We start from the raw sequence: 23,248 nt of genomic DNA on the forward strand, positions 1-23,248 counted from the left end.
CCTCTATTTTCCTGTCGCAGAAACTATAAAAGCTAAAATAATGAAAAGTAACTCTTAAGTACGAGAAAATGGAAACGGAAAAGTCCCAATTTTGGGACTTCGGTGGTGGCTCAGTGGTCAAGAATCCATCTGCCAATGCAGGGGACACGGGTTCAAGCCCTGGCCAGGGAACTAAGATCCCACATGCCGCGGAGCAGCTAAGCCCATGCACCTCAACTACTGAAGCCTGTGTGCCTAGAGCCCGTGCTCCGCAACAAGAGAAGCCACCGCGATGAGAAGCCCGTGCTCCGCCACGAAGAGAAGCCCCCGCTCGCCGCAACTAGAGGAAGCCCGCGCGCGGTAACGAAGAGCCAACGCGGCCAAAAGTTAAATTAATTAATTAATTTAAAAGTAAAATAAAATAAAATAATGAAAAGTAACTCTAAGCACTAGAAAACAGAAAGGGAAAAGGGGCGTGACCTGTGGCCTGGCCCTCCTCCGAAGGGTCCCAGGTCCAGGTGCACCCGGCCCCACCCACCTGCAGCATGGCTGCTTCGCACCGGCTGCACAGGCCCCACGTGGCTGGTGGGGGGAACGCGGGCCACTCCGCTGCTGCTGACTGGGGGAGGGGCCGAAGGGTTCAGGCACCGTTTCTCTGACTTCTCCCTGTGCGACAGGAAAGCACACCAACAAGCGAGCGTTCAGTTCTGCTGCAGAGCCTCTCTGTGTTTCACAGTCTCTACTTAAGAAGGGTGATTTCCGTCAAAATAATCTCCAGGGTGGAAGATAACGCATTCTGACTTGTCAGATTCACTCTACAGGGTCCTTCCTAGCAAACCAAAGCCACATTTGTAGAATTTTAAGAGCATTTATTAAGGTTTGATAAGCAATCAGCAGTCATAAGTCCTAGCATCTGTTCCACATGTTAGAAACGAAAATGAAGACACATTTCGTAAACAATCTCACACTCACTTCTCCAGCTCCAGTTGCGTCTTGAGTTTTTTCTTGGCGCCCATGGTGAGGGATTCAAATTTATTTAGATCTTCTTCCGTAAGGCTCAGAAACTTCCGAACAAATTACAAAGTTTGAGAATTAATTAGGATTCTGAAAACAAAGAACTTGGAGTTTAATTTCATAAACATATTCTGCCTCTAGAATATGTAAACAGATCAAACTTAACTAGACAATAAAAGACTGGGGAACACTGTAAAACATTTACTCGCTAAATGACTTGGTGTCCAGGGTCCAAAATATAAGACGCTCATTGTGCGTCTGAGGGTCATGGGCTGTGTCCACTGAGTAACAGCTGGGTGAAGACTGGGCACCTGGAAGGTCCGTGCTATGCGGGCAGGAGACTGAGACAGTGTTCTGCGTCTCACCTGCTGCAGAGATGTAGCTGGTGGAAGTGTCTCCCCTCCCGGGGCTCTCCCTCCAACAGACAGGAGCAGTCTTCTTTAGTGGCTCTTTTTTCTTGAGATCATGGCCATTTTAGGGCCAACGGCAACTTTGTTGGGTAGCCAGTGATCCAGAAAAGTAGATGCCATCCAAACTGAACGGCGACCTAACCCACTGGCCTCATACTAAGAAGAAAGATGATACTTGGTTCTCACAACGGTCCATAACGTGATTCGTGATCTCAGCCTTTTCAACTCCTACATTACGCTAAAACTTTTTAAACTGATCATGACCAAGGTTAGTAAAATCTGTTGTTTTAAAGACTTGTGAATCCTAAACTGAGAGTATTGAAAAGTTACTTAAAATGTGTTTTTTATTAGCAGTAAAAGCTTGATTTCTAGATTCTTCAGTTGCAGATTTCTGGACAAACGAACCGTTTGCAGAGATAAAAGGCACCAAGTCACTTTATCCAGCAGGGGGAGCTCAGAGTTCAAACATCACATACAGGTCCAATTTACTTCTACCAGTGACACTGAAACTTCAGAAATTTCATAATTTTTTTTAACAGTGAAAAAATGCTCCTTGTCAAAACTGTATTGTAAAAAATAAATGCTATGTAGGATTGCTTGAAAGACATAAAATTCATCTATTCCTTTAGCTCTAGGAGCCTACAGGAAGGCAGGTCATCAGACAACCCTTTTGCACTGGGCTCTTGTAAAAGGCTACACTGAGAGGCGTCTACGAAAGGGGGACGCGGGGCCCACAATTCACTACCTCTACCCACTGAAGGGCTGCTGGAGACATAGCCCTCAGCCACAGACAGTGAATGTCTCGTTTGGGAAGACCCCAAGCTATCTTAAGAAAGCTGTTTGTTTACAAACAACTGTGATCCAGTTTTTGCTTCAGCTGCAGGTAGCCTCCAAATTCAAATCCATGGCCCCTCCAGCAAGCTCACGGGACTTGTGGAGACACGCATCTGCAGGTGTTAAGGACCAGGGGTATGACCTCCACGACACACGCGCTGCAGAAACCCAACTCAGTTCCTCTAGGAATGAGGTCTAAAGAATGACAGGTTACCTGAGACAAAAAGCGCATTCTCCCTGCCTGCTAGTAACCAACGTACCTTCTCCATCGTGAGCTGTTTAAAGACGGGATAGTACTTGTGCAAACGCAGTTTCCGAAGCCAGTCTAAAATCCCATTTTGCTCCTGGGTCTGCGGGGCCTGCAGGCTGGAAGGCATCAAGATGGCGGGCGAGCTGTCCATCGGGGTCCGGTAGGCCAGAGCTGAGCCTGCGCCCCCCGCGTGCGAGCAGTGGGGCAAGGCGGACGCGCTGGCCGAGTGCTGCACGTGATGCTGGCCGCTGCCCTGAGAGGACGGGATGCCGGCCACTCCGCACACAGGCCTGCGAGGACAGCAGACAGGTAGTTTTCAAAAGACCACGGCCTCCACCGAGGACCAGCTCCTACAGCCTGGACTGAATCTGCAGCCATGTCCACCGCTGGTGCCAGAGCTACTGCCACCAGCACCCTGGGGTGAATGTCTGGAGGTGTGGACGTGTGCGTGCACGGACGTGTATGCACCATCTAGATGCTGCGCTTGAGTACATGTGTACATGTTATGTATAGGTACGTGTCTGCGTGTCACCACCAGACTTTTGGCTTTGCTGCCTAGTTTCTTTCTGTTGCTTCTATCACAGGATGATACTGATAATCATATATTAAAACTAACTCCAAAATCTTTAATATTCAAATTAATTTTTTTTTTGAAAAGTAAATTCTAGAAAGCTGGAAGGAGCAAAAGCATCACTCTCTGTCCCTGCCCCTTCCACACTAACTGCAAACTGACACATTACATGCTTACACACTCCAGGCAGAGGGTGAAGAAAGTCAGAACCTTCAAAGACCTCATTACCTGACTAGAGCTCACAGAACCGTGTCTGTGTGTGCGCGCGCGTGTGCACACACCGTCTGTGATGTTAGCCCATTCTAATGCTGGCTGTCAGTCCAGACGTGCAGTCTGTCTGTCACCCGAGCACTGTCGGGCCCCGTGCTGGCAGAGGGACGTCTAGAGCAGCAACTCTGGCCCTTCATGGGCTTAATCGCTCCCCAGGAGCTTGTAAAAATGAAGATTCTCAGAAATTTTGGTTTCCCAGAATGTGCAGGGCCCAGAAACTGGCATTTGCAATAAGGGTCTTTGGGAATTCTAATTCCAGGGGCTCAGAGAACCACTTTTTTTTTTTTTTTTTTTTTTTAAGAAATCGGAAAGTGGATTATCTCTATCCAATTCTTCTCTCAATATTATTATTCAAGACTAAGATCAAGAATGACTTAACTCGGGCTTCCCTGGTGGCGCAGTGGTTGAGAGTCTGCCTGCCGATGCAGGGGACACGGGTTCGTGCCCCGGTCTGGGAGGATCCCACATGCCGCGGAGCGGCTGGGCCCGTGAGCCATGGCCGCTGGGCCTGCGCGTCCGGAGCCTGTGCTCCGCAACGGGAGAGGCCACAGCGGTGATAGGCCCGCGTACCACAAAAAAAAAAAGACTTAACTCTAGAAACAACTACTTACACAAAATGAAAAGTAAGCTCTGTAACAAGGCTGACTGGACATGTGTTGGTTACATGGTAGAAGTCTCACCTTCCAGACACGCCCATCATGGTACCGACTTTAGACAGGGAAGGGTTGCCAGGACCTACAAGTTAAAATAGATAAAATTTATTTACAGACCATAAAAATGTTTCTACTTTTATTGAATTACATTTTACAAACTCACTTGGACTTTGAAGCTGTTGGGTGGGAGATGAAGTGCTGAAAAATTTCTTAACATGGTCATTTTTTAATATGTGAGAAGGTAATGAAGCCAAATACCTAGAAATGAAACAGAGTGGTTTTATCAGCATTAAAACGTGTTACCACAAAGTAACTGGGAGAGGAATTTTAATTTTCAATTAAGAGATATATATAGCAGAGAAAAACTAAACAAAAGTGCCTTAACCTATATTCTTCCTGCTTTATTCAGTTTCATTCTCGCTATTATTCATACTGTTTCCTGGTGCCCCTCTCCTTATTTACACTGTATTACACTGTATGAATCGAGTCTTTCACGGCCCACGACCCGGGCCATGAGCACAGCTGGGGCCGTCACGGCTGCTGTGTGGCACTCCGACGTTGGCCCCAGTCCCCGGGGCCCTCTGTGCGCATGTAGAAGACCAACGCGCCAGGACGTCATCAAGGGTCCAGAGCCACTGGGCCCAGGAGACTTTTTATTAGGTCCTCATTTTATCCTTTCAACTATAGGACAGCAGCGGATTTTATTTCATTAAGACCGTCAAAATTACATTAAATGGTGGCATACACTTTGAAATTCCTTCACTTATATATGCTCGACATCATGCCTAGATTATTAAGATCCTTCAAATTCTCCATAACTGATGAAAATCCCTACAGGCAAACAGGAGACCTGAACCATCCAGAGCACATGTCACCTGAGGGGCCCCTCAGATGACCAGGCAGCTCACGTCTGGCCCCGCCCACACTGCAGAGGGCCACCAGTCGCCGCAGCACCGCACGGGGGCTGCTCTCTGGGCCTTGGGTGGGGTGAGGAACAGTACCTCAGGTCCGCTTCCAGATCCATGTGGTTTCGCTCTACATAAAATGAATCTGGGCCAGCTAAGCAAGGAATGAATTTCTCCAAATTTTCTTCAGGATACAGCTGAGATAACTGAAAGACGAAAAGGCAAAGGCAGTATGTCAACTTTCATCTTACAGAACCACAACTCCTCACTGTGGGAAACACTTGGGCAGGTACTGGCTGCTGACACCTGCTGCTGCGATTCAGGGAGCCACCTGTGGCTCTGCGTCCACTTGGGACGCAGAAAGCAACAACGCACCACAGCATCAAGAAGAAGACCAACACCCACACAGCTGTGCCTGCTCTTGAGCCCACCAAAGGGCTGAGCCACAAGGCCACCATGGGAACCGAATTCCAAGAGGGCCCTGCCCCTCTGAGGAGACGGGGCACGTGGCCCGTCCCAGCCGTGGCAGAGCGCGAGGGAGAGGTGGCTGCCACACCATACGAGCAGGCAGAAGAGACCGGCTGGGAGGCACACAGCGCCACGGGCTGCGCATGCGTCAGACAGCGGTCAGCCAGGAGCCCAGACACGGGGTCTGTGTCCGTTCCCGAGCTCCCTCCACAGGCGGGGAGGCTGGAGAGAGTCTGCACAGGTGGCACAGGGGTGGGGCGGCCGCCCCTGGGGGCGAGGCTGGACACCGCATGCCCTACCCTGGAGCCTGCTCTCAGTCCAAAGTGAGAAGCCCTCAACCCGCTGGGTGGGGGGGGGCGAGATCGCTCCTGCTCCCAGAGCGCGAGCAAAAGCCCACGTTCCTGGGGGTGAGGCGGAGGGCCCTCATGCCCCTGGAGGAGGGGGAGGAGACAGTCCTCCCGGCGCCAGGCCACGGGCAGAGATGCCCTGCTTCTCAGGGAGGAGAAAAACGAAACCCCTCTGGCCCCAAGGAAGGGGCAAGAAGCCCTCCTGAGCCGAGTCAGCTGCTGCTGGGGAAGGAAGGGGCGGGGATGCTGAGAAAGGCCCCCCACGACCCTGTGGCTAGAGCTGGGGCTGCACCAGGAGGACGGGGAACCGCCGCGACCCTCACCGCACATCTATCACCAGGCAACAAGTAACGGCAGTCTCCCCAGGGAGGGAGGAGTCAACGGAGCAGGGAGACCCCCTCTGTGCCACAGGCGAAGCAAGACCACTCCAGGCTCCTCTCAAGGCTCAAGGGACCAGCAGGCCTCCCTGGAGGAACCTGAGGCCTGTGGTGCAACAGCAAAACCCAAACCCAGCTCCGCTCCTGATGAGATCAACCTGAAGCCCCACCGCTGGTCCGACAGATGCAGCAGCAGGCCCGTTTCCAGGCTAGCTTCTAGACATGATGTCTAACGTTCAGTCAAAAATTATAAGATAAAAAACGGGGGAGGGCTTCCCTGGTGGCGCAGTGGTTGAGAGTCCGCCTGCCGATGCAGGGGACGCGGGTTGGTGCCCCGGTCCGGGAAGATCCCACGTGCCGCGGAGCGGCTGGGCCCGTGAGCCGTGGCCGCTGAGCCTGCGCGTCCGGAGCCTGTGCTCCGCAACGGGAGAGGCCACAGCAGTGAGAGGCCCGCGTACCGCAAAACAAAACAAAACAAAACAGAACGGGGGGAATCTATTGTCAAGATAATCATCGGAACCAGACTGGAAAATAACCCAGATGTCGGCACTATCAGACAAGGACTATGCTTAACGTACTAAAGGACTTTGTTTAAAAAATGAACAGCATGCATGAGCGACTGGGAAATTTCATCAGAGAGATGGAAACTTTATTAAAAGATGTTATCAAACAAAAAAGCTACAGAAAACAAAAGAACAAAAAACCCCAAAACCACGGTACTAGAGATGAAGAATTCAGCTCACCAGCAACCTGGACAGAGCTGAGGAGAAATATAAGTAAACTTGAAGACAGGGTCAAGTACACATAACTCAAGGCCCAGGAGGAGAGAGAGTGGGGCAGAAGAAATATCTGAAGAGATAATGGACAAGAATTTTCCAAAATAACTGAAAGACAGCAAGGCAGATACCAGGAAGGGCAGAGAACCCAAAGCCAGCTGAATATCAGCCACTGCAAACACCCAGACAAAAGAGTGGCAAGGTCTGCCAGCATCAGCGGAGTCCAGAGAAGTGCTTCTTCACAAGACGAGAGGACAGGCACAAAGGAGAGGAGAGTCAGCGTGCTAAGTGGTGCGGAGGAAACAGGCAGCCCCCGGGGAGGAGCGATCATCAATCCTAGAGAGCACGGCGCTGGGGCGTCCTTCGGTGTATGGCAGGCCTGAACAAGAGGCACGCTCAAACAGCTTCTGCCCAAGCTTCTCACACAGGATCCATCAACTCGATTTTCTCCTACAGGAGTGTATCCTTAATTTTATAATCAAACTGCAAGCCGCACTTTGGAGACACTTCAGCTATGTTATTCCCCACAACAAAGGTGACGACTTCAGCTGCACAGCTGCGGCAGAGACAGCGGCTCACTGCTCCGGCACAGGCCAGGCCGGGGGGCTTCAGACACACGGGCGTGTACGCGTACAACACGTGAAGACACACGGGCGTGTACGTGTACAACACGTGTAGACACACGGGCGTGTACGTGTACAACACGTGTAGACACACGGGCGTGTACGCGTACAACACGCGAAGACACGGGCGTGTGTACGTGTACAACACGTGTAGACACACGGGCGTGTACGCGTACAACACGTGTAGACACACGGGCGTGTACGCGTACAACACGTGTAGACACACGGGCGTGTACGCGTACAACACGTGTAGACACACGGGCGTGTACGCGTACAACACGTGTAGACACACGGGCGTGTACGCGTACAACACGTGTAGACACGGGTGTGTACGCGTACAACACGTGTAGACACAGAGGTGTGTACGTATATAACACGTGTACATGGGGGTAAAGAGGTAATTCTTTAGTAATGCAGCTTGTTCAAATGATATTTGGTGAATCAATTTAAAACCAAACAGGTCGTACATCATCTGTATTTCAATTTTAAAAAATAAAAACACACAGGAAAATTCAATATGTAAACGGAATAAGGTGGAAAAAGGTGAAGTGTCTGCCCACTGCCGCCACGTGAGCCCCTCCCTCAGCCTCGGCTGAGCAGTAACAAACCACCACCAGCCAAACACCCCTCGGGCACCTTGGCACTCGCGTCTCTCTGTCCCACCTCGCTCTCCACAAGCGAAGGAGCGTGGACCGGGGCCCTGAGGGCCGCTCGCGCCGTGGGAGCACGAGTCCCCCGCACCGCGCTCACTGCACCCGCTGAAGGCTGCAGCCACGGAAAGTACTCTGCAGTCCAGTGGGCCGCGGGGAATGAGACCCTTTTAGTTTTTGTAAGAGCCCTTAAATCACCTTACCTTTGAAATAAATTCAGTCACTTCAGAGGAAGATTTGGTTACTGATGTTACTGAAGAATCAGACCACAAGACCTTAAAAACAAATAAACAAACAAACCTTAAAAACAGACGCCACATACTTCATTCCCAACACACCTGTCCAGGGATTCACGGCCGGTACCGGCGCGGCAGTGGGACGAGCCCTGGCGCGCCCCTCGCAGGGAGCGTTTGTATACCCCTCGGCTTGTTACAGAAAGACTGTTCACGTAACTCGAGTCCATTACAGCTTAACTTCCTGTTCTGCGCGGTTACTCAAAGATCAGTGTATGGCTCAAGCGTGGAGGCCGAGGCTGCTCCCCAAAGCGTCAGCAAGTCCCCGACGAGCCCGACCGCGAGGACGGGTGCGAGCACACCACCCTCCCGCGGACCTCCTCTGGCCGGGTCCGTCTGCGCCACTGTGGGCGCGCAATCAAGAAATTACCAGAAAGGAGCTCGTCCGAACAGTAAGTACCCCGTACACGCTCAGCGCCAGGGGCACGCTGACGGGAGGAGGCCAGGTCCCGGCCCGCAGGAACCTCACAGGACTGGGGCGCCGACACAGGCCGGGGCGGTCAGTACCAGAGGAGCGGGGAACGTCCTCCATCGCAGGGGGCGGGGCAAGAATTCAGGGAGAAAACATCAGAAAGGTCTTTCTGGAAATTCTACAAAGCCCGGTGTGTCTGTTTTTCCTTCCTGCACCTACGACAGCAGGCAGTTTTAGTTCATGACTCCACAAACGGACTGTAAGCTCCCCGGGGCAGGGGGCCTCCCTGCACCGAGGAAAGTGAGCGCTGAACCCAGAAGGCGCGAGACGGACAGAGGGGACAGGATGAGACGGGAGGGAAGCGGGGCCCAGAACGAGAAGGGTTAAACCACGAACGAAGACGGTTACCCTAAAATCCAGAAGAAGCGTTGGAGGATTTCAAGCCGGGAAATAAAATGACTGAGAGTACTGTATCACCAATAGGAGAGCACTGTATTTACACTGATTTAGAGCAAACAGAGGTTGGAGACACCAAACAACTCTCACGCTCTCCTCCCGCCCCGCGCTGGCCCGCATCTTCTGAGGAACAGCCCATCGTGTTTGCTGACAGGCTCCGGGGCCTGAAGGGCTGGCCTCTCTCCTCTCTGTTGAAAGTCACATGAGTTCCTCTCTGTCCTGGTGGTTGTCACATCACATAACAATTACTAAGGTATGTTTTTCAAGCCCCCACAAAATACAAGCCAATCAAGGAAAGGGACCTCTCTTCTTCACCTCTGAATTCCCTATGCCTCCCAGAATTTATCAAGGCAAGGGCTGGCATTTTTGAATGAATGTGCTGTGCCATCCAAAATCTACCTACACTAAAATTAAAGTACCTACACCATTTTTTCTGTCTGAAATAACTAAATCTTTTCACACCACTAAAAAGAAGTTTGGGCGAGAGTGAGCTGCTACCCACATAAAACACCAGTAACATCCATGATTAAAGGTGAGAACTCTCTAGCATTAGATGTATGACCCAAAGTACTGCTGACACGGTGGTTTTCAAAGTAAAATATGCCGCATGTCACGTGGCACGAACGCACCCTAACCCAACTAAAGCATGAAGTCCAACACCCCAATGGTGAGCGTGGCATGGACACACCATTCTATGCTGAAACAGACAATCTGCTTCCCCGACAATTATATATTTTAAATAGGCACAACTATTCTAGGTTGTCTGCTCCTGGGATATTTTTCTTTGACTTCCAAAAGGACTTGCTGCTCCAACCAAGGGCAAGGACTGGAAACCAGCAGACTTCAGCAGCACTCCGCTCTGCAGGTGACGCAGGTTGGCCTGACCCAGTCCCCTGAGAGGGCGGGCCCCTGGAGGGGCATGGACGCGGGAGAGCAGCCTCGCACTGCGCCACGTGCTAGAGACACGTGATCTACCACGTCCAAGACAGCATCGATCATAAGCTACCCCACTGCTGATGTACCACCAAGAAGAAACACTGCCAATCAAATGACGGCACAGTATTTTTCTACCACCCATAGTCGCTCAAAGAGCCACTGAGACCTGCTGAGACGGATTTTAATATATCTTAAACATACACAAAAAAGCATGGGGACTTCCCTGGTGGCGCCGTGGTTAAGAATCCGCCTGCCAATGCAGGGGACACGGGTTCGAGCCCCGGTCTGGGAAGACCCACACGCGGCGGGGCAACTAAGCCTGTGCGCCACAACTACTGAGCCTGCGCTCTAGAGCCCACAAGCCACCGCTACTGAGCCCGCGCGCCACAACTACTGAAGCCCACACGCCTAGAGCCTGCGCTCTGCAACAAGAGAAGCCACCGCAATGAGAAGCCCACACACCGCAACAAAGACCCAACGCAGCCAGGAAAAAAAAAAAAAAAAGCACGGTATGCACAGAGCAGATAAGGGTACTGAGAATTTCTTCACACTCAAGAGTCTAACTCCTCTGACCCACTGTCCGTCTCAGCTCTCAGCACCCTCTGGAGAAGGGGGAGCAGCGTTTTCTTCACTCACACAGGCAGCAGCTCAGGCAAAGGCCCTGCCACTGCTCAGGCCACAGCCCTCACGTGAGCAAGCAGCCCAGTGCCACCAGACCTGCCACCAGAACTCTGAGGAGCCCTGAAGCCGGATACAAGGACAGGCAAAGCAGTCACAAAGAACAAGGCAGCCTGGAGGTGGCACGGACCATGCACTCAAAACTCGTTTTTAAAACTAAAAACTATCAACGATATTCTCAGTGAACTCAGAGCAGGAAGCATCGCCAAGAACAGGATGCTATGAAAAACGAATTGCCGGGGAACAAGAGGTCTCCGTTGTTAAAAACAGGACAGCAGAAGTGAAAAATTCAATTCAAGAGACGGAAGATGAGGAAATCTTCCATAGGATAGATCAAAAAAGTCAAAGGGAAAGAAAATAGAGGGAAAAAAAAATAAAACCGAGGACCAGTCTTGAGGTCCAACAGGCAGACAGCAGGAGTTCCAAAACAAGAACACTGAGAAAAACGGGACAGAGGAAATCAAAGGGACAATTCAAGAAAAGGAACTCCAATCAATGGACTTAAGTTAAAGGGCTGGCTTGCGTCTCAGCACAGCGGATGGTAACCTACACCAAGCCCGGCTCTGGGAAATGTGCAAACGCTTGGGACCAAGGGAAGATGCTAAAACCTTTAGAAATTATACAACAGGGCCAGCACTGGATCAGGAGTCAGGACAGATCCCTGCTGCTCAACAGCAACGCTGCAAGACAGTGAATAATAAGCGCTTCCCAGTTCCCAAGGAAAAAGGACGCCTGCTCTAGAACTGTATTCCCAGTCACGCGTCAGGTCAGACGGATGAAGACACTGCCGAAACTCAAGTCAGGAACTGCACCTCCCCGGGACCCTTTCTAAGAAGCCACTAGAAAAACTACTAAAACCCAGAACTAACCCAGGACAATAGATGAGCTAAGAGCTGAGAACAGGGTATCAGAGCCGGGAGGGAGGAAGGGACCCCGCGGGTGATGGCACAGGGGCCCCGCAATGAGACTGCACCAGGCCGAGTCCAGGTCGGAGCAGGGCCATAGCTCCACAGACGAAACCAATGGAATGCCGGACGCATTTGAACACAACCAGGGAAAACTTTAGGGGTGAAGTTGTTTTCTAAGTACTTGTTCACAAGCAACAAACAAACAAAAAGAGACAATTAACTCCAGGTAGAATAAAGTATCGGAAAGGAAAGGTACTAAGCATATACCACATGGCTTGGGTAGCAACAACCTTCACACAGTCATACAAGCAATGAGATGTATTATCACAAGAAACAGTTCCCTGCTCCTCCGGGTGACGTGGGCAGAATTACTGGACTCTCTGCACACACAGCGCTGATGAAAACAACAACTAAATTTAAAAAAATAGTTGTCAAGACTCATCCTTAGCTGATAGTGATAAAATATTCAGAGCAGTTAAGATTGTTTCAAGATGAAAAACTTTTAAAGAAAAGATATAGCACTAAAATAAAATGTGATGTCTGGGTTCTTAACAAAGACTGGCATAAAAAGAATGGGTGTTTTAATTAGTATTGCTCCACAGTTCCTTTTAAGTCAATACAACTCTCCCGTCTACAGGCGTTTCAAGTGTTTGGGTAATCTTCTGATGTTTTTTTCCCACCCTGTCCTTCGTGTGTAATAACTATACTTTAAAAGAGCTTTAGTTATTCAACAGTGAATTTGGAAAAGCTGGTAAAATCTGGACATTTCACATGTACATAGATATAAAATAATTTTATATTCTAAAAGATTCTGTCATCTTCTTCCTGTATTTGCTTTCCTCAGTAACTAGTAATTACAACTTCAGCAAAAACAAGACCAACTCCATGAAAAAAAAGAACAGGAAACTCAAACTCCTGCTTGTAGTCCATTTGTTACTTACGTCTTCCTATAAAAGAATAACCTTTCATTTGTATCCTGGAAAACAATGACACATAAAAACTAAAACTAAAGATAAACAAAGCTGAGAAAAAGGGGAGGGGGGACGTCACTGGCTTCCCCTTGAATAAGTGAAAGCTTTCAGAAAAAAACCGCTTCTCGAGTCTTCCTATACTGTTAGCAATAGAGGGTACATCTCACCATGGTAAGGCAGACACTCCTAATAAAGTTCTTTATTGTTCTGGCCACAGTACAATAGCTATTTATATCCATGTTCAAAAGACAACCTATTTAAAGGACAATTTATCCTAATTATTTAGGGCTCTGTGGACAAAAATTAATCCTCAGGTAAATTTTTTTTTTTTTTTTTTGGGCTGCATTGGGTCTTCGTTGCCGTGTGTGGGCTTTTCTCTAGTTGTGGCGAATGGGGGGCTACTCTTCACTGCAGTGCACGGGCTTCTCATGGCGGTGGCTTCTCTTATTGTGGAGCATGGGCTCTAGGCGCATGGGCTTCAGTAGTTGTGGCACGCGGGCTCGGCAGTTGTGGCTCGTGGGCTCTAGAGCACAGGCTCAGTAGTGGTGGTGCACGGGCTTAGTTGATTTGCGGCATGTGGGATCTTCCCAGACCAGGGCTCGAACCCGTGTCCCCTGCATTGGCAGGCGGATTCCTAACCACTGCGCCACCAGGGAAGTCCCAATCCTCAGGTAATTTTTTTAAAGGTTTTATTGAGTATAACTGACAAGGAAATGCACATATTTCAAGTGTACAATCTGATCAGTTTGGACGTACGTTTATACCCATGAAACCATCACTCCAATCAATATAATGAACATATCCATCACTCCCTCCCCAGGAAGCTACTGATCTGCTTTCTGTCACTGCAGATTATTTTGCATTTTCTAAATTTATATAAATAAACTCATACAGTGTATGCTCTTTTTTTCTGGTTTCTGTCACACGGCACAATTACGCAGTTTCCTCCATATTGCCAAGTGTATCAGGAACTCACTCCTCTATTCTGAACGTTGAACGGTGTGGCCACGATACCACAGTGTATATCCATCCTCCCGATAATGGATACTTGGGGCGTTACAAATAAAGCTGTTATAAACATTCGTGTACAAACCTTTGTATGAACATGTACTTTCACTTCCTTTGGTTACTGACCTAAAAGTGGGACTGATGAATCAGATTTTAGGGATATGTCTGACTTTTTAAAAAACTGCCAAACTGTCTTCCAAAGTAATCTCACCACTTTACACCCCCAGGGCAGTCCTTCCACACACCTGCCAGCAGCTGAGGTGGTCGTCCTGTCAACTTCAGCCACTGTGATGGGCGTGTAGCATTAGCTCACCGTGGTTTTAACTGGTGTTTTCCTAACGGCTAATGATGCTGAACATGCGTTCAGGTGTGCTATTTGCCATCCACACACCTTTCTTGGTAAAATGTTCATTTTTTTAATTGGGTTATTTTCTCATCATTGAGTTTTGAGAGTTCTTTTTATAGTTTGAATACAAATCCTCTATCAGACATGTAATGTACAAATATTTTTCTCCTAGTTCTGTGGCTTGTCTTAATTTTCTCCACAGTGCCTGTCAAAGAGCAAGTTTTAAACTCTGATGAAGTTTAATTCATTTGGTCTTTTATAGCTCATGTTTTTGGTATCCTACCTAAGAAAGCTTTGCCTGTTTTAAGTCACAAACTTTTCTCCTATGCTTTCTTCTAGACGTTTTATGGTTTTAGGTTTTACATTTAGGTCTGTGATCAGTTTTGAGTTAATTTCTATACAAAGGGTGACGTTTGATGAAGGTTCCTTTTTTTGGCACATGGTTACCTGCTCCTGAACCATTTGTTGAAAAGACCATCTTTTCTTCACTGAACTGCCTTTATACCTTTGTCAATAATCAGTTGACCACGGTGGTGTGGCGTCTGGGGCCCGTAGCCCGAAGCAGACGAGGCCTGGCCCGCGGGATAGAGCAGTCGCCACCGCCAGTCCCCGAACCCACCCCAGGGCCACCCTGCAAGGAGCCGCAGGCAGCGAGAGCCTGAGCTGCTGCCAGTGCTGGCACCAAAACTGACAAGCTGCTACTAAAATTCACATGGAAATGCAGCATCCCCAGAACAGCCAAGACAATCCCGAAAAAGAAGACCAAATCTAAGAGGACTCACACTTGCCCAACTTCAACGCCAAAGCCACAGCACTCAAGACAGAGCAGTGCTGGCCTAACGACAACAGACATGAATGGAACTGAGAGTCCAGAAACAGCCCCTCACGATTCCACTCAACTGATTCTCAACTATGGTGTGAAGACCCTTCAGTGGGGGAAAGAATGGTCTTTTCAACAAATGGTGCTGTCCAATAAAGATGTTAAAAAAAATTGTAAAATAAACAAACAAATGGTGCTGGACAACAGGACGTCCACATGCAAAAGGACGCATTTGAGCCCCTACCTCACACCATACACTAAAAATTAATTCAAAATGAATCAAAGACCTAAATGTAAAAACAATAAAATTCTTATCAGAAAACACAGGAGTGAATCTTTGTGACCCTGGCTTAGGCAATGATTTCTTAAATATAATACCAAAAGTACAAGGAATGAAAGAAAAAGTAGGTAAACTGGACTTCATCAAAATGAAAAACTTTTGTGTGTCAAAGGACAGCATCAAGAAAATGAAGAAAATTGCCACCCAATGGAAGAAAATATCTGCAAGCCACATGGCCCAGTAATTCCAGTCCTAGGTGTGTATCCAAGAGAAATGAAAGCATCTGTCCACACAAAAACTTGTACATAAATGTTCACGGCAGCATTACTCCTAAGAGGCAAAAAATGGGAACAACCCAGAAGCACATCAACTAACTGCTGAGTGGATGAACTAAATGTGGTCCATCCACACTGTGGAATATCACTCAGCCATAAAAAGGGAAGCACTAATACATGATATAACACAGAGAAGCCTTGAAAACATTATTTGCACAAAAGAAACCAATCACGAAAGATCACATATTGTATGATTCCATTTATGTGAAATATTCAGCACAGGCAAATCCACTGAGGCAGAAAGTAAGTTAGTATTTGCCAGGGACTTGGGGAGGAGAAATGGGGAATGACTGCTAATGGGTATGGGGCTTCTTCCTGGGATGATGCAAATAGTAAAATTAAATTGTGGTGATGGTTACAAAATTCTGAATAAATTTAAAAAGCCACTGAACAGCTTAAATGGATGAATTTTATGTTATGTGAAATCTATCTCATCAGAGGTGTAAAGAAGAAAGTCAATTAGAAAATTTTACAACCGTCTAATCTTTAAAAATGCCATCAAGGATATTCTCCTAAAGTCTTCAAAACAACCAACTGAGCGTTTACATGTGAGTCTAGTTCGGGCCCCACTGCCCCGGGGCACAGTGTCTCCTCCCTCTCAGCACCACCTTTAACACGAGGTTCTGAAATCAGGTACTGTGAGTCTTCCAGTGTTTTCTTTGTTTCAGAATTGTTTGGACTGCTCTATAGTTTTCTCCATATAAATTATATTTTATTTTATTTACTATTTACTTATTTACTCAGGCTGCGGCTGTGAGGCTTGAGGAATCTTAACTCTCTGACCAGGGACTGAACCCGCGCCCTCGGCAGTGAAAGCGCGGAGTCCTAACCAATGGACCACCAGGGAATTCCCTCCATATAAATTTTAGAATCGTCTTGTTGATTTCTTTAAAATTTATTTATTTATTTATTTATTTTTGGCTGGGTCGGGTCTTCGTTTCTGTGCGAGGGCTTTCTCCAGTTGCGGCGAGCGGGGAGCACTCTTCATCGCGGTGCGCGGGCCTCTCACTGTCGCGGCCTCTCTTGTTGCGGAGCATGGGCTCCAGACGCGCAGGCTCAGTAGCTGTGGCTCACGGGCCCAGTTGCCCTGCGGCATGTGGGATCTTCCCAGACCAGGGCTCGAACCCGTGTCCCCTGCAGTGGCAGGCAGATTCTCAACCACTGCGCCACCAGAGAAGCCCCTCGTCTTGTTGATTTCTAAAACAGAAAAATGCTACTGGGACTTACTTTTGCTGGGCGGTCATATAAGATGACAGAAAGTTTGTAAGTTTAAAGGTACATGGAGTGATGTTCTCCCGCTGTCCACAGGTTCTCCCTCTTACAGAACTGTAGTCCTGACCACAGCGAGCTAGAGAGACCACGGTTAAACGCCCGAAGCTATGTAACTACAAGGCGCTTCACTTTTCAAGTGTGACAGGAGTCCCAAACCTAAGCACATGCATATCACACATTCGTATCCTACAAGCAGCCACTTATTTACGAGTAGGAGAGTGCAACTCACCTGCAGAGAACAAGCACACAGTTTAAGCTGTGCAAAAGAACTGGTGTGCTTTATAAGTAAGAAGGTAGTTGTGTTTTTTTTTTAATCTTCCTTGTATCTTTCCTTTGTGCCTCAAATTACCATCAACAAATGTAGTGGGGGCAGTAAATCCCTTAGGGCATATCAAGTTAGTATCCCAAAAGAAAATGAGTTGGACTGCTGGCTAGTGAAGGATTATCACTTTCCTAAACACAAGAATCCTTTTATCAGTTATCACATCAGGAAAAGCAAGCTTTTCCGATAACCAAAACTTTTTCTTTAAGTACCACAACTCTTCACTCAGCTTAACCATTTGGGGTTAGAAGCGTCTTAAACCGAAGAACGTTAACCTGTGGGACAGTTAGTTATCTCAGAGCTGCGACCGGCCTCCAGGCGCCTTTTGCAGCTGTCCGCTCTGCTTTCAGAAGACTCACGGCGCCCCATCCTGCCAGCCTGCCGCCTCCCCACCCTGATCACAAGGCCCTCCCCTGGGGAAAGGCCACGAGAGAGGCCAAGTGTCCACCCTGCCAAAGCTCATTTCTTTGCAGAGAGGGTGTGGACTGGGGCCGAGTCCAAGCCCAGTTTGATCAGACGGGCTGTGAGTGGGATCCGTGTGTGGGATCTGAAGGGCCTGACACTCAGCAGTTCCCACACGGGCAGGCCCAGTGCAGGGGGACCACGCCCGCCACCAGCCCCTCGGTATATGCGCCAGCCAGCCGGAGGCCGACTGCAGAGGAGAGGAGCCAACACGCCCAGCGTTTCAGGGACTCGCTGGGCTCCCCAACCCCAGCAGTCCTTGAAGATGCTGGGGTCCTGAGGTTCTCTGGTTGCTGACACTTGGGTGCTGGTCGCAAGCTCTGACAACCTCCAAAACCGAAGGGAAGCCTTTCCCATACATTTTGAAAAGACACATCTATGGAGTAACAACTGATTTGCACAACGCAGGACTTCCCAAATCAAATGAGGGTCTTATCCTCGTGCTATTAAAAGTACTTGAAGTATTTTGATGTAGCTACACTCTTTGAAAGGTTAGTAAGCTGCACAGTATAAGTACTAGATACTAACCAGAAGCTGCTATGCCTGAGAACACGTCCCAGTGAAGCTGGAAGCAGATTTTCCTTATCAATCAGTTTCCAACAATGCATGTGGTCAAAGGAGAACCTCGCACAACAATGGGGTAGTAACAGAACCCTGGTGACACAGCCAGGCCACGCACACGCAGCTAAGCGGGACCAGGAAACTCAGTCTGGCCAGTAAGACATAAGTGCAAGTGTCTAGTGGCTTTTTTTGCCACACCTCGCGGCATCTGGGATCTGAGTTCCCCAACCGGGGATCGAACCCGTGCTCCTGGCAGTGGAAGCGAGGAGCCCTAACCACTCGACTGCCAGGGAAGTCCGTCTAGTGGCTGTTTTTAAGAATGCTCCATGAAAAAGAGGTAAAAGTAACCTTTCATTCTCCTCTTCATCCCATGTCCTGTTGCCTGGAATGAAAATGTGAGGGCTGGAGTCCTAGCTGCCATCTTGGACCATGAGGCTAAGGGCCACCTCGCAGAGATGTCAAAGCAGACAACTGGAGGGAGCCCGGCTCCCTACGCATTTTATGGAGCACAGCTGCCATTCCAGCCCCGGGGCCGACTCCTTGTACACTCCGATGTTGTTTAAGCCACTGTTATCATAGATATGAAATTCTAATAAACGGAATGCCGTTTATTAATTATTATTAATTATTATTAATTTATTACTATTATTATTAATCAATTTTCACAATTCTCTACTTTAGCCAACTCTGGTGACCAGCCACCACACAGCACTCAGTCTGGCCAGTAAGACATAAGTGCAAGTGTCTAGTGGCTTTTTTTGCCACACCTCGCGGCATCTGGGATCTGAGTTCCCCAACCGGGGATCGAACCCGTGCTCCTGGCAGTGGAAGCGAGGAGCCCTAACCACTCGACTGCCAGGGAAGTCCGTCTAGTGGCTGTTTTTAAGAATGCTCCATGAAAAAGAGGTAAAAGTAACCTTTCATTCTCCTCTTCATCCCATGTCCTGTTGCCTGGAATGAAAATGTGAGGGCTGGAGTCCTAGCTGCCATCTTGGACCATGAGGCTAAGGGCCACCTCGCAGAGATGTCAAAGCAGACAACTGGAGGGAGCCCGGCTCCCTACGCATTTTATGGAGCACAGCTGCCATTCCAGCCCCGGGGCCGACTCCTTGTACACTCCGATGTTGTTTAAGCCACTGTTATCATAGATATGAAATTCTAATAAACGGAATGCCGTTTATTAATTATTATTAATTATTATTAATTTATTACTATTATTATTAATCAATTTTCACAATTCTCTACTTTAGCCAACTCTGGTGACCAGCCACCACACAGCAGCTGAGCATGTCAGTCTAGAGAATGTTCCCCACACACACCAAGGAGTTTCTGTCATCCAGAAGGTACCGAAGAACAACAGCTCATCTTTGCAGGCACTTACTATATCCAGACCCTGTACTGAGTGCTTTGAATTAACTGTCTCATTTAATTCTCCCCCAAACTCCATCCTGTTTGACTGAATGGAGGCGCTGGGGCACAGAGAAGTCCAGCATTGTCCTCGGTCACACGGCGAACAGGGACACAACAAGGACTGCGAATTCCAGGCTGTGCCCGAGCCCAGCCCCTCCCCCTCGTGGAGCCTGCTGAGGTCCAGGGGGAGCAGCCCCCCAAGGCCCAACAAGCCCACCGTGGAGACGGTCCACCCACAGGGCCCAGTCCCCACTTCTATCTCCCGCAGCAGTGGCACAGTGCTTTGCAAAAGACTCGTCTTTTATTTAGAGAAATAAAAGTACCACTTCATGGTAAATGTTTCCTTCCTATCCCTTAGAGGAGAAAAGGGAAAAAAAACTTAGCATCTTACCTCAAAGGAACATTCAACATTTCTTTCATTTTTTTTGTGTGATAATCCCTTCAGGTCTATCTTTTCAACACTCACTGTAAAGGTAAACAAAACAAAACAAAACAACAACAAACAAAATTATAAAAATGAAGTAAGAGCTTGAAGTACATATGATTAGTTTGCATCGATACATTAGCAACTTTTCACAGTACGGCTCCCAACGCCCGGCCCCGTCTCCTCTGCGGTGGGTGAGCTCGCCAGGAACGAGGAGGCTGCTCGCTCAGGAATGGAGGGCGAAGTTGAAAGTGACACAGAAAAAACAGGCAAAAAATAAAAACAAATCATAGAAAAGAAAGAGATCGGTGCTTGAAAATGCACAAGGGCACAGACCATAATTATAACTGGAGATTAGTTACGATCTGTTCTCATTTCTGAAAAACTAATGCTCAACGTTTTCCACTGTGACTGTTTAGAGACACAGCTGCCCAGAACCTCTCACTGGCATCTCGCCTCCTCCTTCTAGGACAAAGCCAGGCTGGAGGTGTGAGGACAGCAGCTGCGGAGGAGACCCCGCAGACCCCTAGCACTGCCTCTGCAAAACAGGGCAAGGATGCGCAGAGGCCGCGGTTGCACAGGTGGACAGGGATGAAAAAAGACAGTCACCGTTAGAGAGTTCCAAAGCCATCCATCACCTCTGCATACCTCCCTTTTCACACGCAAGGGTGCATTTTTTTTTTTCTCCTCAAAAAGAAAACGATACAATTAAGCTTCTAAGCTCTTAAGCTTTAAGATGCAAATATCTGAGCACAAATATTTGTTGAAAATAAAACAGCACTTATCAAACATGACGTAATTTCCAAACTCCCAAACCACATTAAGGTACGTACGTCCTATTTCTGATTCAAATACTAAAGTTTCTCAAGTACCGAGTTAACTGACTCTTCAAGCTTAGGAACCCTGGGCGGGCACGGGCAGTCAGCTCTTATGCAAAGACCCTGGCAGACGAGGGAGGCTTTACCTTCCGAACAGCACGCACACCTTCTTGCACTATTTTTCACCAGCATTTCCAGAGGCCCCGTGGCTGTGCGCTAGGGGGATTTCTACAAAGCTTCCAAGCCCGTCTAGCATGACACACGCAGCGTAGCTTCTTAAAGCTATGAAGTTACACTTTCTGCAGACGTCCCTCTCCTGGTCGGCCATACCTTCCACAGTTTTCTCCGGGCCACCCCGAGAGCTTTGTGCTCAAAAGTTTGGAGGGAAAATCTGAGAAACTCCTTTTTGTAGGCTGCCCATGTACATCAGCATATTAAAGGCTCTGAGAAGTCCTACAGCAAATAAATGTACATTTTTTAAACCACAGTTGCTCAGTTTCTTTGGCCACAGAACCCTCTCCTCCCCTAACATGCCTGAGCGCCCCAGAGAACGACGAGCAGCTCTGTGCTCCGGCTCTGGGGAAGGTTCTAACCCTGCACTGCCCACTGCTGCAGCCACTGGCCACACGGGACCACTTAAGTTGGTACTAATTACAATTGAGTAAAATTAAAAGTCTCGCTCCTCGGTTGCACTAACCACATTGTAAGCGCTCCCACACGTGGCTAGCAGCTACCATACTGCAGCAGACACAGAAGCCCGGTCATCCCAGGGAGCTCTACTGGGCGGCACTGCTCTAAGCGAGGGGCAGGCAGGCTGCAGGCCGCCCTCGGCCTGTCTGTCTGTATAAACGGGCTCTGGGGCACACGGCCATGCCGTGTGCCGACGTACCGTCAATGGGTGCTCTCCACCCCACGACGGCAGAGCCCGGCGGCGGTGCCAGACTCCGCACGCGTCCCAGAGCCAGAAATACTGACTTTCTGGATCTTTGCAGAAAAAAGGGTGCCAATCCCTGCCCTAAACCAACAACTGTTCATTCACCAACTCGTCTTACAAAGCTCTTGCTGTGTCCCGGGCCATGTTCCAAGGGCTGGGCACACAGCGATCAGCACTGCCGATGGGTTCTCGCGCTCACAGAGGTTACGGCCTGGTGCGGAAAAGAGCTTTCACGCCCTGAATTTGTCTCGAGTCTCCCTAATTTTATCAAGTTGCATCAGGGTTGATATGGATCTTGGGAGACACTTGAACCCATTTGGTTTAGAGTATTTTAAGCTTAAAATAGCAGCTCACAGGAAGGAATTACTCTAAAGAAAAAAATAAGAATGTTTTCTTCCCTTCTGGCAAAACAAAGAAAACACTACATTTAGCAGCTGTGCACTGCCCGACCTCACTCAGTGAAACTACTCACTGTTCCTGTCTGACTTCCCCAGTCAGATTGTCAGCAAATAAACAGCTCTTATGTTTTCCCAATCACTATTTTTAAAAACTTACCCACAATGACCTCACCCTAATCCAGATCCTTTACTTTTTTAAACAAGAGAATATACAAAGTCAATGAATACAGAAAAATGTTATTCGGCATTTTCCCAGGCCACAGAACACCAATGTGTACCTCAAAGTTCCAGGACTGAGTATGAAGATTTATGAAAAAAAAAAGAAAAAACCCCAACTGGACTGAAAGCGGGAAGTGACTCATATCTGGACAGGAAAATGTGAAAAGCAGATGAATGTTACTCAGCTGTTTTCAAATAAAAGAGGCATTTTGGACCACAGGACTGAAACGTATGCAAGACCTCTTCAAAATCACCAGCCCACCGGACTCGGCGCTCTGTGTCCGCGCCATCGGCCCCCTGCAGGCAGCTGCGGCGGCCCAGCACTGCCAGGGTGGCTCTGGGCCTGATACACGGCCGGCCGACAAGTTCTGCTGCTTTCCTCTTGGTGCCGCGCCCACCGTGTGGCCACGCGGGGCTCCGAGGGTGGGAGGACGGCCTGCCGGGGCGGGGGCGAGTGGGTGGGAGAGGATGTGCAGACGGGCTTCTGTAGCAGATGAGAGTGGCGACGGTGGCTAACACAAGGGGCGGCCGGGGGGGTTGAACTGGGCGGCTTCAAAGGTGTGTAAGCATACTCTCAATTTTGGAACTATTAAAGACTACGTTTATAAAAATAAAAACATGAAAAATGCTTATAATATTACCTGAAAAAGTATAAACTGTATGTGTAACATGCTTATAGTTGTTTAAATGTTAAAGAAAGACTGACTAAAAATAAATTATCAAAAATGATAGGGTTAACTGTGTTTGGTTGTGGAATTATGGGTAGTTTCCCTGCCAGATTTCTGTAATGCGGTTTCATAATTTTAGAGTGTTTACCTACACGCATACAAATGTGTTGGCAACCCACTCAAAGTCTAC

At 48.5% G+C, this 23,248-nt stretch overlaps 1 protein-coding gene across 1 annotated transcript in view; it reads right to left on the reverse strand.

Moving 5' to 3' along the window:
• The window catches only part of ZCCHC14 (zinc finger CCHC-type containing 14), a 60,613-nt gene that overhangs the window by 6,450 nt on the left and 30,915 nt on the right, over window positions 1–23,248 (reverse strand). Inside the window, exons 3-10 of the mRNA XM_024124888.3 lie at window positions 19,989–20,062; window positions 8,331–8,402; window positions 4,983–5,092; window positions 4,145–4,239; window positions 4,009–4,063; window positions 2,498–2,777; window positions 952–1,043; window positions 518–645 (exon numbers count right to left, since the gene is read on the reverse strand). Coding sequence (XP_023980656.2) covers window positions 518–645; window positions 952–1,043; window positions 2,498–2,777; window positions 4,009–4,063; window positions 4,145–4,239; window positions 4,983–5,092; window positions 8,331–8,402; window positions 19,989–20,062 — 906 coding nt within the window. The remainder of the gene's footprint in view (window positions 1–517; window positions 646–951; window positions 1,044–2,497; window positions 2,778–4,008; window positions 4,064–4,144; window positions 4,240–4,982; window positions 5,093–8,330; window positions 8,403–19,988; window positions 20,063–23,248) is intronic.

Source organism: Physeter macrocephalus, chromosome 17 (genome assembly GCF_002837175.3).
Source record: "Physeter macrocephalus isolate SW-GA chromosome 17, ASM283717v5, whole genome shotgun sequence".
NCBI lineage: Eukaryota > Metazoa > Chordata > Mammalia > Artiodactyla > Physeteridae > Physeter > Physeter macrocephalus.